The following is a 15484-nucleotide window of genomic DNA, read 5'->3' as shown; positions in this document are numbered from 1 at the left end:
ATGCCTCAAAAACTAGTGGCAACTCGTAAGTGCCCCGCCACCTGAGACGTGCCATCAGAAATGCTGCCTCTAAAGTAGTGGCAGCTTCCGGAACAGTGGCATCTCCCTCCGGCACCGCGGCAGGTGCCTCCAGCACTGTGGCAACTGCGGCAGGTGCCTCCAGCACCGCGGCAGCTGCCTCCAGCACTGTGGCAACTGCGGCAGGTGCCTCCAGCACCGCGGCAGCTGCCTCCAGCACTGTGGCAACTGCGGCAGCTGCCTCCAGCACTGTGGCAACTGCGGCAGGTGCCTCCAGCACCGCGGCAGCTGCCTCCAGCACTGTGGCAACTGCGGCAGCTGCCTCCAGCACTGTGGCAACTGCGGCAGGTGCCTCCAGCACCGCGGCAGCTGCCTCCAGCACTGTGGCAACTGCGGCAGCTGCCTCCAGCACCGCGGCAGCTGCCTCCAGCACCGCGGCAGCTGCCTCCAGCACTGTGGCAACTGAGCGGTGCCACAGGAAGTGCCTGTACAAGATGCCGGTGCCGCAATTTGAGCTTGCCCTCTCTCGCCAAATGGGCACTTACAAATGGCCAGTTAACAAAACCTGCACACCAAGGAGCTTATGCTATATTGTTCACTGGACAGCACTCTCCCCAGAGGAAACCCCTCAAACAAAGGCAATATGGTGGAGAGGAAGGCCATGACGGCTCTATCTCATTCCTCCCCGCCACTCACACGACTCACACATCAATCACAGCCCGCCGGCCTCAGATCCGAACAGCTCCTTGGATGCAATTCGTCACAGGTCCTTAGGCTCTGACATGCTTCTTAAAAGCTCAACTAATGTGCCTAACATAACGGTCTTAGATTTCCTTGGTGAGTGTTAATCAAAATGATCTGCTCTGTGTCCAAGAAATGACCAGTGGTCACTAGGAGGATGGCGTTGCAATTAAGTACCTCGTTATGCTAATGGCAATGGATGGGCACAGACGTTGGGATGATTTTTGACACTTTGAAGAAATACTGCTTTTTTTTAAAAGAGAAAGATCACGTTGGGAAGGATTAATGAGAGCTCTACTTTTTTTCTAGCAAAGCATATATGACAATATGGCAAAGGAAAACGAGAGTGAAAAATCTCAGTCTTTTGAGGGTTTTGATTCTACTTTAATATTTTAAGTCTCTAGATTCCTTTAGCATGAACTTTTCAATCCGGCACAAAATTACTCATGAATAAGAGCCTACATTATTCAGTGACTGGTGCTTTATTTGCCAGCCTGCATGGTGGAGGAATACTCCAGCAAGGAGGACACATGCCACCCCTTCAAGAGCAATTGCCACTTTCAGTGAGCCCTCTATGGGAGCAGGCCTCTGAGAGGTGGGTCGTGATGGGTCCAATTTAATGCTCCATTATGCAAATTGCTCATCTCAATTGACCATCACTCTGGTAATAGGATGGGCTGACTGGGTGCGAGGGGCAAGTGATGGGGATGCTTTTTAATCTTTAGAAAAACATCAGACCCAAATCCCAGGTGCTAAAAATAAGCGAGGTGAGTAAAAACATGAAGAAATGCATCACAACTTCCACCAACGAGGCATATCGGAGCGGACTGACAGGAAATTAATGGCTCTCTTGGTGACCTCTTTAACATCCAGTCACGTGTAAAAGTCACCTGTCGTGGCAGTCCTCTGAGAGTTTTCGAAAAAAAATCCAGCATTTGCTTGATGAGTTTTAGCTTGAGAACATTTTCACACTGTATATTCATTTGGGGTACAGTTTACCTCTTTAATTTTTCCCTCCAAAGCCAACTCCCTCGTCCGTGCTTCCAAATAGATTAGAGGAGCAAAGCAGGGGTATTTGTTTTCATTTCAATCCAATTTGGAGTTAATATTCCACAAATCATGGTTTGTAGTTAACGCAAATGAAGTTAGATATTCTCTATTTAAGATTTTCAGCACGCTTATCCCCCTGCGACCCTGTGGAGAATCACACGACACACTTGAGTTTCCCCCAGAATGGACAGGGCACAGGAAAGTTAGACTATGGGCGAATTAATTTTGTCAGTGCCTAATTGCATTTATTGGCTATGCCTGGCACCTCCTAATCCTGGATTATGATGATGCATTAACAGCTGCGACTGGCTGTTTACAAGGCATTTATTAGCCGGTGTCAACATAACGAGACAAATTCCACCTATCACATTAATCACCCCACTGCCAGAACTGTGTCACTGGCAAGAGCAGAGCCAGATGACGCATAGGCCAAGGCTGCGCCGAAGCTGCTTCCCATTTTCCCGCATTAGCCATTGTTCTATATGGCAATCAGATTACCTCCTCAGTAACTGTCAGCCCGGCAGGGAGGTGGTGATGTGAAACTTGAAGTGAATAAAGAGCAATGAATTGGGGGAGGTTAAAGATAACGGGAGAAAAAATGTGAGATCAAATGCATGGTTGAGTGCGTCAAACCAGAAAAACAATTTCCACACATAATGCTTCTAATTGAAGTCAGGTCACTTAATTACAGTCTATCTACAGAGTATTGTTTACTGTGAACCCATCTCCTCTTTCTTTTTCTCTGTCAATCTGTCAATTTCCTCTCACTATCTAATTTTGACAGCCAAAAAACAAAACACTGTTTGTGGAGAGTGAAATAATTGCAAATGTGAAATTGAGAAGATGTTTTCATGAATTATGTTTCATAATTTATTAAAGGCTTATTCAGTATGATGCATCTTCACGGTTATATTATCATTAGATGAATATAAACAGCTTTAGTCCCAAAACAATAAGCATGTTACAATATGTCTAATTACAATCAATTGAGCTATAGTAAAAGGGTTAGAAGATGTTTTTCAATATAACTAGTATTCTTTAGACAGGGTGAGTGATGCTCACTTTATTTTGCCTGGGGTTGGAGCAGGAGAGACATTGATTTCTTTCCTTTTCAAGTGATCCCCAAAAGTGATGTGCAGCAATTAAACAAGAGTTCGAGACAGACCTGACAAAATCATTTGAGAAATGACATTGGAGAACGTCCCGCTGGCCTTGCCTAATGGAAGCAAGCGGTATAGACATTGTATTTTGTACAGAAACATGCTTGGCCCTTAAAAAAAGATATATCTGTGGGGTTCTCTGATTCTATTTGAAGAACGTCTGGTCTCAGGCCTTGTGCCAGCATCACTCCAGTTTTCGGGTCAGTCAAGATCAGCTGGACTTGACATCAATATTGTCAGTGAGGAATGCTCTAGTCTAGATCCTCTGCTATTTCGAAATATGGTTGTTGCAAAAATGTGATTATGAAAATGTTCTTTTTCATGGTGGATTTTTACCAAACTTCAAAACATAAGCACTATCTGACAAAAAAAAAAAAATTAGCTTAATTCTATCAGCACCAGTGGATGAATGATTGACAATTATACAATCAAAACTGATGATCCAGTCAAACTCGCTCCATCTTGCCATACATTACTGCTTAACAGTGGATTTATGACTATCATATTTTACACATGTAGATTGCTTTTACAACAAGTGGGGAGACTGGATTCTGAAATGTGTGCTCTCTGGCTCCCAAAATGAATGTGCCTTAGTGATAAGGACCGGATGAGAGGATGTGAGATACAGCACAATGCAGCGGCGCATTCTCCCAGCACAAGCTGTTTCACTGTGCAGTAGTCTGTGTTATATAATTCTGATGGGGTTTGCTGGCACCTTACAGCCTCCCCCTCTCACCACCGCCAAAGTGTGAACACAGGGCCAGCGCCCTGGTTTTGTTGGACTGTTGGACAAATGCGCAGAAACAAATAGACATATAGACATGCCTCGTAAGGGCTCATAATCAAATTGCATATTCCTAACAAACAGCCCCAGAGTGGACTTGTGTTTGGCACTTGGGACATACTTGTCATCCCCGTGATTAATGCTGAATCATGATACTGAGATAAGAGCGGTGGGTGGAGTGCATCAACTTCCACCGGCCTCCAACAGCCTCACAGTACCCATTTTCTCGGGGAACAGCTCCCTGCCATCTGTCAGTATTGGTAAGCCCTTGTGGCTTACTCCAGGTTTTTCCAAACCTATATACATGGCTGCCTTTCCCTGTCAGAGACTCTGCTGTGCATGAACCTTCAGCCGTAACCAGCCACTGGGCTAGAAAACGGTGTCAGCCAAGCCAAATCCCCATTGACACCAAGAAAAATCTCTCTTAGTAGTGTTATTGACCCCTGGACATAATCAGCTGGTGGGCTGTACATTGGCCAGAAAAGGAAACCGTGAAGTTAAGAAGGCATTACCCCCCGGTGAAGCCTCTTTAATGTAATTGGACGTTGTTTACCTAAGTGCTATTTAATCGCCAGACTCCTCGCTCAATCTTTTATGAAACTCTGTGCCGGGAACCAACATACCACAGCATTGGCAATGTTCTTCTTATTAGTTATTCATGGCTTCATTTGCTTCATATCTCTGCTCACTCAGTTGTGTGCAACACTGAAAGCTAGCAGAAAGGACATCCTCACTTTAAACCTGTGAGTGTCGATGGCTCCTGCATTATCAGTGAGAGGAATAGAGGCTTCCTTTTTGAAAAATGACTTCAATGACGGAAAGAAAACTCGGAATAGAACGGAGAGGATGCCTCATCTTGAACAATATGTGTGTATGGATGCTGTTGTTTTCATGCAATATCACACTTCTGCCTTCTGTGTGTGAATTACATCGATGAAGGTCCAAGAGTCATTTTCTTTAACGGAAATGCGCCTCTCTCCCCTCTGGTACCTTATTTTTGCTCGTCTCTAGTCATAATAAACCTAGCGTGGGGCTCATAAATCAAGTGCGTGTCTCCCTAACAGATACATGAGGATTAAAATGATGTATGATTAAAAAGTCTGATTAAATACACCTCGTCTTGTCCAAGGCGTACTGTAAACGACATGCATCAACACACATTTCAGCCCTGTAAAAACAGGCAAGAGGAAAAGAGGGCAAAGAGGGCAAAGAAAAGAAAGTAATAGACTCCAGTTGAAACCCTGAAATGGCTTCTTGTGTGGCCTCAGGTTCATAGACCAGCTGTGACAGTGACCTCCAAGAGTCTTTGACTTTGACCAGCAGGAGATTGGGTGGACAAGGGCGCTAGAGCAGCCTAAGCTCTGCTGTCTACCTAAATTATAGCTTTTGTTAAGTATTATCACAGTCCAACTTAAAGCATTTCCTTCTTCCTAATAATAGCAGTTACATCTCAACATATGAGGTGTTACTTCCTGTATCTTAACTACCCTGATATTAAGAGATTTCTTTTTGCAAAACAATATGTATACAATATATAATAATATGATGTGCAATATATCAATTCTCTGATATGTTGCATATGTCTAGAACATTTGATTAATCTACAAACACTACTACACTTAACAGGTTAACAGTAATCATCTCTTTAATATGTTTGTGAGTGACAGTAAAAGAAGAGCATATTCTGCCAAAAACACAAAATAAATTTTAATCCAAATGTAATAATAATTGGTCCTGCTTTGGATAGTTATTTGAAAGACTATGATACATGTATACAAGTAATGTGTATGTTGAATTCAGAAAAATACATGTAAGCACACACTCTACCAGTCTTAAAAGTGACTTTTCACATCACCTTACATTACACAGTCCTGATTTAGATGAACATGCAAAACCATTGGGAACCTGTGAGCAGAAGACACAGACCAAAACAAAACAGGAGGGTTTATGAACATGTGCATTGTTAAACGTTGGCATTAAATGCCATCTAGTGGCTAATACTGGCCTTGCAGGACCAACAAAACTAAAAAGATCAAGGTATCATACTTCTAGATTTGAATTCTGAGTTAATAATATTCATCATTATAAACAGATCTTGAATCAGTCATGAGCTAAATTACTGTCACTTGACATCCACTGTCTCAGTATCTTCTATCCTAATGTACTCAGAGTAGGTTCAACTTTGTAAATCAACAAAGTGAATGCAGACTTTCAGTTTTTTTTAAATCCTAATATTAATAATTTACTCATCTGTCTATAAATTCCCTCTTTTTAAATAAATAGCATTTGATAAACGTTGATATTGAAAACAAAATATGATGGGCTGCTATTGGCTAGCTAGAGGGATATTAAGTTTGTTTGATAGGTTTATAGCCATCAATGTAATCTGCATTGCTAAGAGCTTGCATACTCATGAAACATGAAACAACAAATATAACGTTTTACTGTTTTATTGATTGAGTAAAACTGACAGAATCATTCAAGGCTAATACCACACCACCACATTTGAAGGGGACTATTTTTTTACTCTCACAATGGTTGGTTTGTTAATGATGCATTCATGTCTTCTGTGGAGGGGGGGAAGCAGAGAACTGTGCCAATAATTTCGTTTAAAACTTATCGTAAAGAGACTTTTTTTAAATACATCCACATGTAATTGATTTGAAATAATGGAAAGCAAATAATTATCGGAGAGTGATTATTTTTGGTTAAAGTTATGTACAAAATCAAATCAAAAGAAAGGAGAGTTTATAATGCTACTGAACTGCACCTGAAGGCATCAACCGAGGGAGGAGGAGGCGCCGAGTTTAGCTAGCTGCTGCTTGAGCACTGAGAGCACACCCTGCCAACGAGAGCTAACAGCCACAGACATGTCGGGGAAGAGTTTTCGAGTTAGCGACGGGGACTGGATTTGTCCTGATAAGAAGTGAGTGCTGCTCTCATTCAGATGAGTTTTCCTCCATTTCACGTACGAGTGTATCAGCACATTTTGTGCCTAAATTGCTGGTCGTGCTGACATGCAAACGGTGGTTAGCTTCGGCCTTCTAGCATGTCACGCTAACGCCAACTAGCTTAGTTCACATTTACCTAATTTCTTACTTAAGTTACTGCATTATCCGCAGAATAAACACTGCGAATAAATTCAAGCATTTCCGGTCGAGGACCGGTTTTTGATTTTACGTGACAGCGAGTCTCCAATAGTTGTCAGTGTGCGCAGACTTGTAAGACATCAAGCTAGCTGTCGTTAGCTTCTGTAGGTTGGGTGAGAGTCCCCACTCACTATTGAGGGCGGTGTTTACAATGTTGTAGAAGCCAAGTTGTCATGAGTTTAGAGTCTAACTTAAATAGAGCAGTGTCATGTTGCACAATTGCGTTAAAAACGTCTTCCATGAACGACAAGCCAGCTGCTGCCGTCAGTGCACAGGCCTTTTGACACCGACTCTCACGACTCATGTGCCAACGATGTGCCACATGCACCATGAATACACCTACACCACTCATCTTGCTTGCAGCACACTCGACTTACGCCTGAATACTGAAGTGACCAGCTTGCGCGCTATCTCTGTCTGCAATGTATTAATTGTGTGTGCTTTTGCAGGTGTGGAAACGTGAACTTCGCTAGAAGAACAAGTTGTAACAGATGTGGTATGGGTGAGTCCTTTATGCAAATACACATATGTTTAAGACGTTTAATACATACTGTCGAAAAGCAGATGTATTAAATATCTTTTTTTTGCTTGCACAGAGAAAACCACAGAGGCAAAGATGATGAAAGCTGGAGGAACAGAGATTGGGAAAACTCTGGCTGAGAAGAGCAGAGGCCTCTTCAGTGCAAATGATTGGCAATGCAAAACGTACGTGTTTATTTTTTTGAACTATAAGGGACTACCAAAATGTTTGGTTAACCAGACGCTGGTGCAAATAGACAAAGATTCACATTTTTATGAATGAAAAACATGAGAAGTTGGAAAATGTGTTTTAAAAGGAAAATATGTTGATCTTCCTGATTTTTATTTTTCCTTTCCTCCTGTCCTTATACAGATGTGGCAATGTCAATTGGGCTAGGAGGTCAGAGTGCAACATGTGTAACACCCCAAAGTATGCCAAGCTTGAAGAGAGAACGGGTAACCAACCAGATATATAGTTTTCCAGTTTTTGGTGCGTCTTTGAAAGATGGTTATTGATTGCCATTTTTACTTCCTCTTTGCCTTTCAGGTTATGGTGGAGGTTTCAATGAAAGGGAGAATGTGGAATACATTGAACGGGAGGATTCCGATGGTGAATATGATGAAGTGAGTTCTACCTGACAATTTACTGTTTTGATCATTGAAACAATGCAGCTGACATACTGTAAGTTGCATGTAAGCATACCCATGTTTACTTTGTGTCCTGAAATTATTTAACTACATTTTTCTTTGTCAAAGGTAATTTTCACTGACAAGATTATGTTCTCTTTTTAATGTCCAAGTTTGGTAGGAAAAAGAAAAAGTTTCGTGACGAAAAAAAGAAAGAAGTACCAAAAGTAGCAAAAGTTCCAGATGAGGAGGAGGAGGAGGAGGAAGAGGAAGACGATGAGGGTGACCTTTCCAAATACAAATTGGATGTAAGTTTTGTGGCTGTAGCTGGACATTCATAAATACAAGTACTATAAAATGTGCCCACAACAATGGAATATTATACACTTCTTAGGATGATGAAGATGATGAAGAAGGAGATGGCGAGGGAGACCTGTCAAAGTACGACCTGGATGCCAGTGACGATGAGGACAAGCCTGCTAAGAAAAAGGGCAGTCAGTCGGGTTCGTCCCGCTCATCTTCGCGCTCCTCAAGCTCCAGTTCACGGTCGAGGTCCAGGTAAAGGGTACAGGTCAAGGGTAACTCCGGGCAAAATGTCAGTATCAGCTCAATCTTCCTTCTGATTTACTGATCAACATAAATTACATGTTGTATTCTGATAATTTATTGTTTTTTGTTTTATCAACCCTCCCCCGTCTGGTGTTAGAAACGTGATGTGCAAACTGAATATTCTTCTGCAAAACCCCTTTTTAATGTTTGTTTTGAAACGCCTATGACTTAAAATAGGAGAAATGCATTGATTGTTCGTATCGTAGTCTTGGAATGCACTTGTGTTCACTGTTTGCACTTGCTACCTCTACAGGTTTTAGTTGTCTTTCTATTTTCTGGGTTATTTCTCCAAACCCCCATATGCTTATTTTTTTGCTCAGAATATTTGCTCATCAGTAAGGCAAGAATAGTTTTACTCAAATTTTCTGTGTAGTTAAATCTGTCTGTGTTTTGCCGTGTGAACCATGAAGCGGCTTTTTGCTTGTTCAGGAAATATTGGAAAGGTTCTGTTTTTTGTCTTTCAGGTCCCGCTCTAGAAGCTCATCCAGTTCCAGGTCAGGATCTCGCTCGAGGTCCCACTCCAGGTGAATGAGGTGACATGCACTCTCTCCCTTGGAGAGTGTGTGTATGGGGCTGAAAGCTCCAGAACAGTCCTGTTCCCTAGCTCAAGTTTGAACAAAGACTGGATCTGACCTACTCCACTACAGTCCTCTTTCTCATTCTGCAGATAGTTATTTTGGTCTGAAATCATTTGGAAAATACTGAAATTGCCCTGACTGTTTTTAATTATTTTGATGTACATTTTTTTCAAGTTTCAATTGGGCTCGAGAGCTTAAAAAGTACAGTTTGTGTACGACCTGAACTACATTTGAATATTACCACGGCTGAAAAGTCTGAATAGACATCTGGGGTCTTCATCAAGCATCTCACAGTGGTGCTGGCTTTCATTATATCCAGCGGAAGCTAAACATTTTATTCAAAGTTTTGGTTAAAATGTTCTCAGTACCACTAATCTATAGAGACGTGCTCTCAATCTGAGAAGCTTGATAAATACCCACACTGTTGAGACGCTGTCTTAGCCTTACTGACCTCAGTGCTTGGTTTTCCTCCAAAAGATCCAGTTCCAGGTCTGGAAAGGGCTCCTCTCCCAAGAAGAGGTCCCGCTCACCTTCCTCCTCTCTCAAGAAGAAGTCTCGCTCACCTTCCTCCTCTCCCAAGAAGAGGTCCCGCTCACCTTCCTCCTCTCCCAAGAAGAGGTCCCGCTCACCTTCCTCCTCTCCCAAGAAGAGGTCCCGCTCACCTTCCTCCTCACCGGAGAGGGGAAAGAAGCGCAGTCGCTCCAGGTCCTCATCTGGAGAGGGAAAGCGGCGCCGTTCTAGATCACATTCGTCCGAAAGGTTTGGGTTTCTGTGGAATACCACAATGGCACTGTCAAATATTAGCCATCTGTCGCCTCGCTTAAGGGAATTCAGATTTGCAGAAATATGTTCACATTTTACATTGTTACGTTGTTTTTATATTTTGTGACCGTGTACTCTTTTCAACTATGCACAAGTAAGTGTTAATTGCTAAACTTGCTGACCTTGTTCTTCTTCCCATCGTGTTTGTGTGATTTCAGGCGCCGCGGACAGTCCTCTGGATCATCCGATTCTGGCTCCAGTTCAAAAAAGAAATAACTTAATTACAGTCTTTAAAGCCAGTAAAGGAACCTTAGTCAAAAAAAGTGCATGTTGTGTTTCAAGGATACAACTACATCATTTCAGTATGCTGTCCATTTTCCTTGAAAAGTCTTATTTCCCTCAAAAAAAAAAAAACAGCGGCAACATGGCTTCTCTCAGCCGTTACCCATCAATACGAGCTCCTTTTTCAAAACCACATACACAATCTGTGACAAGTGTCTGTAACTGCAGGTGTCCAATGAACATACATGTTTGGTCCCATAGAAAATCAGATATACTGTGAAGCGGCTGTATGCCATTTTAACCCATTATCTACGTGGCAGTACATTTTATTCTATTCATCTGTGGGGAAATTGAAGTAAATATTTTTTTGACTACTTTTTTTTTCACCACTTAATTTTTTTTAATGAATGCATTCTTCTTTTTTAATAAAAGGTGAAGTACTTAAGCACCAATTTACAATAACAGACATAGCAATGAATTTGGGCCCCGTTGTATTTTCTTCATAAATATATATATTTTGCTTTGTGTTTTCAAGGTAAGTATTTTACTTTATGATATTGCTTGTTTTCACTTAATGACAGTAAATACAAAATTCTTTAGTTTAGGTGTTCACTGTTTTTTTTCTTTTTTTTTTCCTTTACACAGTTGTCGCCTGTTTTACCACTTAACTATTCCTCTTAATTTGTCACTTGGAAAACTATTACATAAAAAAAAAAAACACTGATATCCGTGCTCCAGATTAGTACACCCAGAATAACCAACACCATACAGTATATCCCGATTAATGGTAGTGTGGCAACACTACTTTATTGGTGAAACAACTCCAATGTACACTTGTAAATAAACTCCTGTTGAAATGGTTTCTTGCTACTTTCTTGTATGTTTTATTTTGCCACAGTAAGGCTGGAAAGTCTAGAGAGACCTGATATGTAGAGCACTGTTTTAATAATTGTTCTAAATCTGACAGATGCAATTACTCTGCTATTAGCAGTTATCTCAGGATGGGAAGAGAGTCATGGTAACACCGTTGAGAAACCTGCAAGGTAACCAGTCCACTGAAGACGTATGATAACAAGTAGCATTAAACTAGATGTCCCATAACTATGCAATTGATTCAATAACGGTGACATAAGTCTTTTTTTTTTTTTTGTCCTTTTTAAAGGCTTTTTATGGTGAAGTACTGCTAGTTGGGCTAAATTACTCTATGGTCTAGCTCGCTAAAGATATGATGTAGGCTGGTTAATTTCGACTTCAAACTAATTGTAATGTCCCTAAATAGTTGGCTTTAGGTACTGAATATTGACTGGGCTGCACACTTTCATGTTGTCGTTCTCATTGCGGTCAACAGGTGGCACTCATTACTGTTCCTATGATGCTGAGTTTAGAGAGGGACCTCGGGATGAACATCGGTGTCCCATATAGTGGGAAATGCACCAGGACGAAAGTCACATACATAGTAGGCTATTATCCTCATTACCTCTAGTGGCTGATACAACATGGCTAAGACTACTACTAAGACTACTACTACTATGTGTAGGTTGGCCGACGTCACGAGCCTGCTGCAAGATGCTGATTGTGCTTCTGTGCGGAGAAAGGAACACGTGCTATCCGACTGTAGCCTACTGGTAGTTAAGAGGCCAGTAGGTTAAAACATAGGCCTATATAATATGGCCAGTTTTTTTGTGATATGAGTCTAATGATCTAAACTCATTAACTGTAGTGTGTATATTAGTTTGAGAAATTATGAATACAACCTACCAATATTCTCCATCACCAACCAGAGGTAGCCGTATGATTTAACCGCACTTTTAATCCTAAACTATCTGCTTTCAGATGCTCAAGGACAATGTTTCAGTGATGTGTCTGCTTAAGAACCGACGAGCAGTTTTTTTTTGTGTGTGTTATCCCCCGATCTCATTCGACGGATCTGCCCCTGTGTGCATGACTTCACCTAAATGTGATGATAATCTCAAGGAAATTGACTCGTGTGGGTCCGGAGCAGGTGCTTCTGCGATAGTGTTACACTTCAGTGTTTTAGTTTCTGCTTTTAAATATAAATGTAAAGATCTTAAAATCAAAATTTTGCAGATGTCCGACAAGGTTTCTAACAATCGTGTTAATAATTCCAAAGTGTATTCAGTACCGTGTTTGCTTCCTCTGAGCGCGTCACAGTCCCGCCTCCTGCGCGTAAAGGACCTGACGCGCTTTTACGCACTGCAAGCAGTTGAAGCAGTTTGAAGAAGAGGATGCCGGACACACACATGGGTTATCAGCTGTACATAGGCTTATCATTTTCGAAATGATGAATACCGACGGATGTGATTATCGGGAGGGCTTGCAAATCCCAAATGGAGAGATGTTGGACTTTAACGTCTCCAAGTCATTGCGCGAAGGCAATGCCACCAAGAATTCCAGTTGTGGATCCGTATCAGTTGGTTTCCCCATAACCATGATGATCACCGGCATGGTGGGCAACTCATTAGCTCTCATGCTGGTGTACATCTCTTACAAAAAGAAGGAAAATAAAAGGAAAAAGTCTTTCCTGCTCTGCATTGGATCGCTGGCGTTAACTGACTTGTTTGGACAGCTTTTGACAAGTCCAATAGTGATATCAGTCTACCGAGCTGATCTGAAATGGGACCGTATCGACTCATCGGGCAACTTGTGCGCTTTTTTCGGTGTGTGCATGACAACTTGTGGCCTGTGCTCTCTCTTCTTGGCCAGCGCCATGGCAATCGAAAGAGCTTTGGCGATAACAAACCCCCACTGGTACTCCAACCACATGAAGACAAGTGTGACAAAGCAGACGTTGGCTGGCATATGGGGTCTTGTGCTGCTCTTTGCGCTGCTGCCCACTCTGGGCGTCGGGCAATACACACGCCAGTGGCCGGGCACCTGGTGCTTTATCAGCACGGGGGACAGGAAAGTCCCCGGCAATATGTTTTTCGCCATCACTTTCGCCGGACTTGGGATTTTCTCACTGCTTGTTACACTTTTCTGCAACGTAGTGACGATCCGGGGCTTAATTAACCGGTGTAAAACAAAGTCTGGCACGTCTAAGTCTTCAAAGCAGTGGGAACGGCTGACCACGGAGACCGTCATTCAGCTGTTAGGGATTATGTGCGTCCTCCTTATATGCTGGTCTCCTCTGCTGGTATGTTTTTATGGGCGATTGCAGCCTACACAATTCTTACAACCAATAGTCCCATATGGGCAAATTAAACTGATATATTACTACTAATACTTTCTTTGTATCTTCTAATAATGCATATGTTCTCTTAAAATGTCATACTCTGACAGCCCAGATACTAACCTGATAAATTGGCTTGTGTCATAAATTTATTTATTATCAGCTGCCTGTCACAAACAGCACAACAGTCCTGGATAGCAGGAGTAGACGCTGCACACACCACACTTTCCTGCTTCCCTCTATCACTCATTCATTCAGTCACCCTCTGTTACTCTAATTCTCTTCTCTGCCCCACAAACACAAACCCGTCAGATAAATACTGTCATGTGTGATTCCTTTGCCATGTAGCTGCCATTATCCATTAAGGAGCAATCCACTTAGCCAAGTCCTGTTTGGGGGGTCTGCTCAATGTGCTATGAGGTCATGTCAGACACATATTAGTCCCACTGAGGACGTTAATAGAAACCACAGCCCTGCGGTAGCAGTGACGGCAGAGTGGGTTCCTAGAATGTGGACATTATGCTGTTCTAGTTGTTTGGTATATCTACTCAGGATTCTCTTGAGAATGCTGACATTACATGTACAAGATATTATCTCCCAGCCAACAAGTGACATTGATTTCTGAGAGGCTTCCTCAATGGTACATTTTCAAAGAAAAACAGTTGTCCTCATTATCCTATTGGTTCATACAACTTGTGCCTGCCTCTCTCCTCAGGTGCTCATGCTGAGGATGGTCTCCAACCGGGTGTCCTCACACGACTGCAATGCAACCGCAGTGTCCTCCAATCACATCTCCAGCCGGGACGTCCAGTTAGATTGTAACTTTTTTCTGACAGCGATCCGCTTGGCCTCCCTCAACCAGATCCTTGACCCGTGGGTTTATCTGCTCCTCAGGGAGATCCTCTTGCGCAAGTTCTGCATCGTGGCTAATGCAGTGTCCAACTGCTCCATAGAGGAACAGAAGGCGACCCAGACAGCATTGGATGCCCTCAACAAGCCGAAGCAAGACAGCATCAACCTTCAGAAACCACAATGTAGCTAAATCAACCTTTGACAGGGATCGCTATCTTGTGACTTTGAAGCAGGGACACATTGGATGGATTTGAAAATGGATACACTATTGTCTTGGATGTGTCAAGAAAAACATGGGACGGCATTTATCTTCATGTCCTCCAGCCAAGTCTGCTCTGGGTGCATTTGCTTCAAACAAATTCCATTTAAAGTCACCCAGTCAGTATAAGGATGCATGACTGTGTCACCTCTTGCATTCGGCTGCAGCGTGTCCAGGAATCTCCTCATTGCTAGTTTTCAGTTTTGATAACATTTCCCAGGACCAAGAACTGGTCATGTGTGCCTCTAAGTGGACTTATATGGAAGTGATGCATCTCATGCTTTCTTACTTTCTGAACTGAGTCATTGCTTTCAACAACTAGAAGCCATAAACCAGCTAAAGGAGAAGTTTTTGTTTGTGAATGTCTGTAAATTAAGAATAAACTGTAAATGTGTTTATATTAAGTTGTAAATAGCGTTGCCATACCTTACATGAAATGTAACCTCGGTGGCCATTCAAAAGAAAAGTGCAAATCCTAAACTGGAGCCAGTTGTTGATAGTAAGATTATTTATTTGTGAATAAGAAGTAGAATAAGAGGAGCTGTTTCTGAATGCTGACACATGGGCATCAGTTGTTGTAAATTATATAATATGCTGTACATGGTGTTCCACGGCCAGCTGCCAGGACCATAAAATGTGAAGCATTTCATTTGTCTCCCATTCTCCTGAATATGAGTGCACTGGTATATTTCTGTGCACATTTTTCTCAGCAATTTATAGCTTCAATTTCACTCTATTGAAGGAGTGTTTAAAGGAAAGGATTGTATTTGTGGTGTTTATAATTATGAGATTATGGCAGAGTGTCTGGATACTTACAAGGCTGTAAAAGTGTCATTGAGGAAATCCTTGCGTATTCTAACGGATTAATAGTATTCTTGTTCTGTTAATACACAGTGTGTAATGA

General features: G+C 42.1%; 2 protein-coding genes across 3 annotated transcripts; both read left to right on the top strand.

Moving 5' to 3' along the window:
* Positions 1-6559: 6559 nt before the first annotated feature.
* zranb2 (zinc finger, RAN-binding domain containing 2) lies at positions 6560-10407 on the top strand. 2 transcript variants are annotated; one of them, XM_079221020.1, is made up of 10 exons: positions 6560-6679; positions 7352-7398; positions 7499-7607; positions 7795-7877; positions 7969-8045; positions 8222-8356; positions 8443-8606; positions 9122-9181; positions 9713-9994; positions 10216-10407. In XM_079221020.1, the coding sequence occupies exons 1-10, from the start codon at positions 6624-6626 to the stop codon at positions 10271-10273; spliced, it is 1071 nt and encodes a 356-aa protein (XP_079077146.1). In that variant the 5' UTR covers positions 6560-6623; the 3' UTR covers positions 10274-10407. The 2 variants fall into 2 exon arrangements, with proteins under 2 accessions (XP_079077146.1, XP_079077145.1); XM_079221019.1 differs by having other exon boundaries at positions 7352-7404.
* A 2171-nt stretch (positions 10408-12578) lies between these two features.
* Positions 12579-14511, top strand: ptger3 (prostaglandin E receptor 3 (subtype EP3); the record flags this gene model as incomplete). Its single annotated transcript, XM_079221027.1, has 2 exons — positions 12579-13433; positions 14185-14511. 2 exons carry the CDS (start codon positions 12579-12581, stop codon positions 14509-14511), a joined length of 1182 nt encoding a protein of 393 aa, XP_079077153.1.
* Positions 14512-15484: the final 973 nt, after the last annotated feature.

Source organism: Taurulus bubalis (genome assembly GCF_910589615.1).
Source record: "Taurulus bubalis genome assembly, chromosome: 7".
NCBI lineage: Eukaryota > Metazoa > Chordata > Actinopteri > Perciformes > Cottidae > Taurulus > Taurulus bubalis.
The sequence above is the reverse complement of the archived record's forward strand: the minus strand, read 5'-3'. Positions and strand labels throughout refer to the sequence as shown.

Bases quoted from the DNA above. Each gene is read 5' to 3' on its own strand.
- zranb2 (XM_079221019.1), top strand. From the start codon at position 6,624: ATGTCGGGGAAGAGTTTTCGAGTTAGCGACGGGGACTGGATTTGTCCT. The intron at 8,046-8,221 runs GTGAGTTCTACC...TTAATGTCCAAG, and splicing joins CCGATGGTGAATATGATGAA to TTTGGTAGGAAAAAGAAAAA. The intron at 8,607-9,121 runs GTAAAGGGTACA...TTTGTCTTTCAG, and splicing joins AGTTCACGGTCGAGGTCCAG to GTCCCGCTCTAGAAGCTCAT.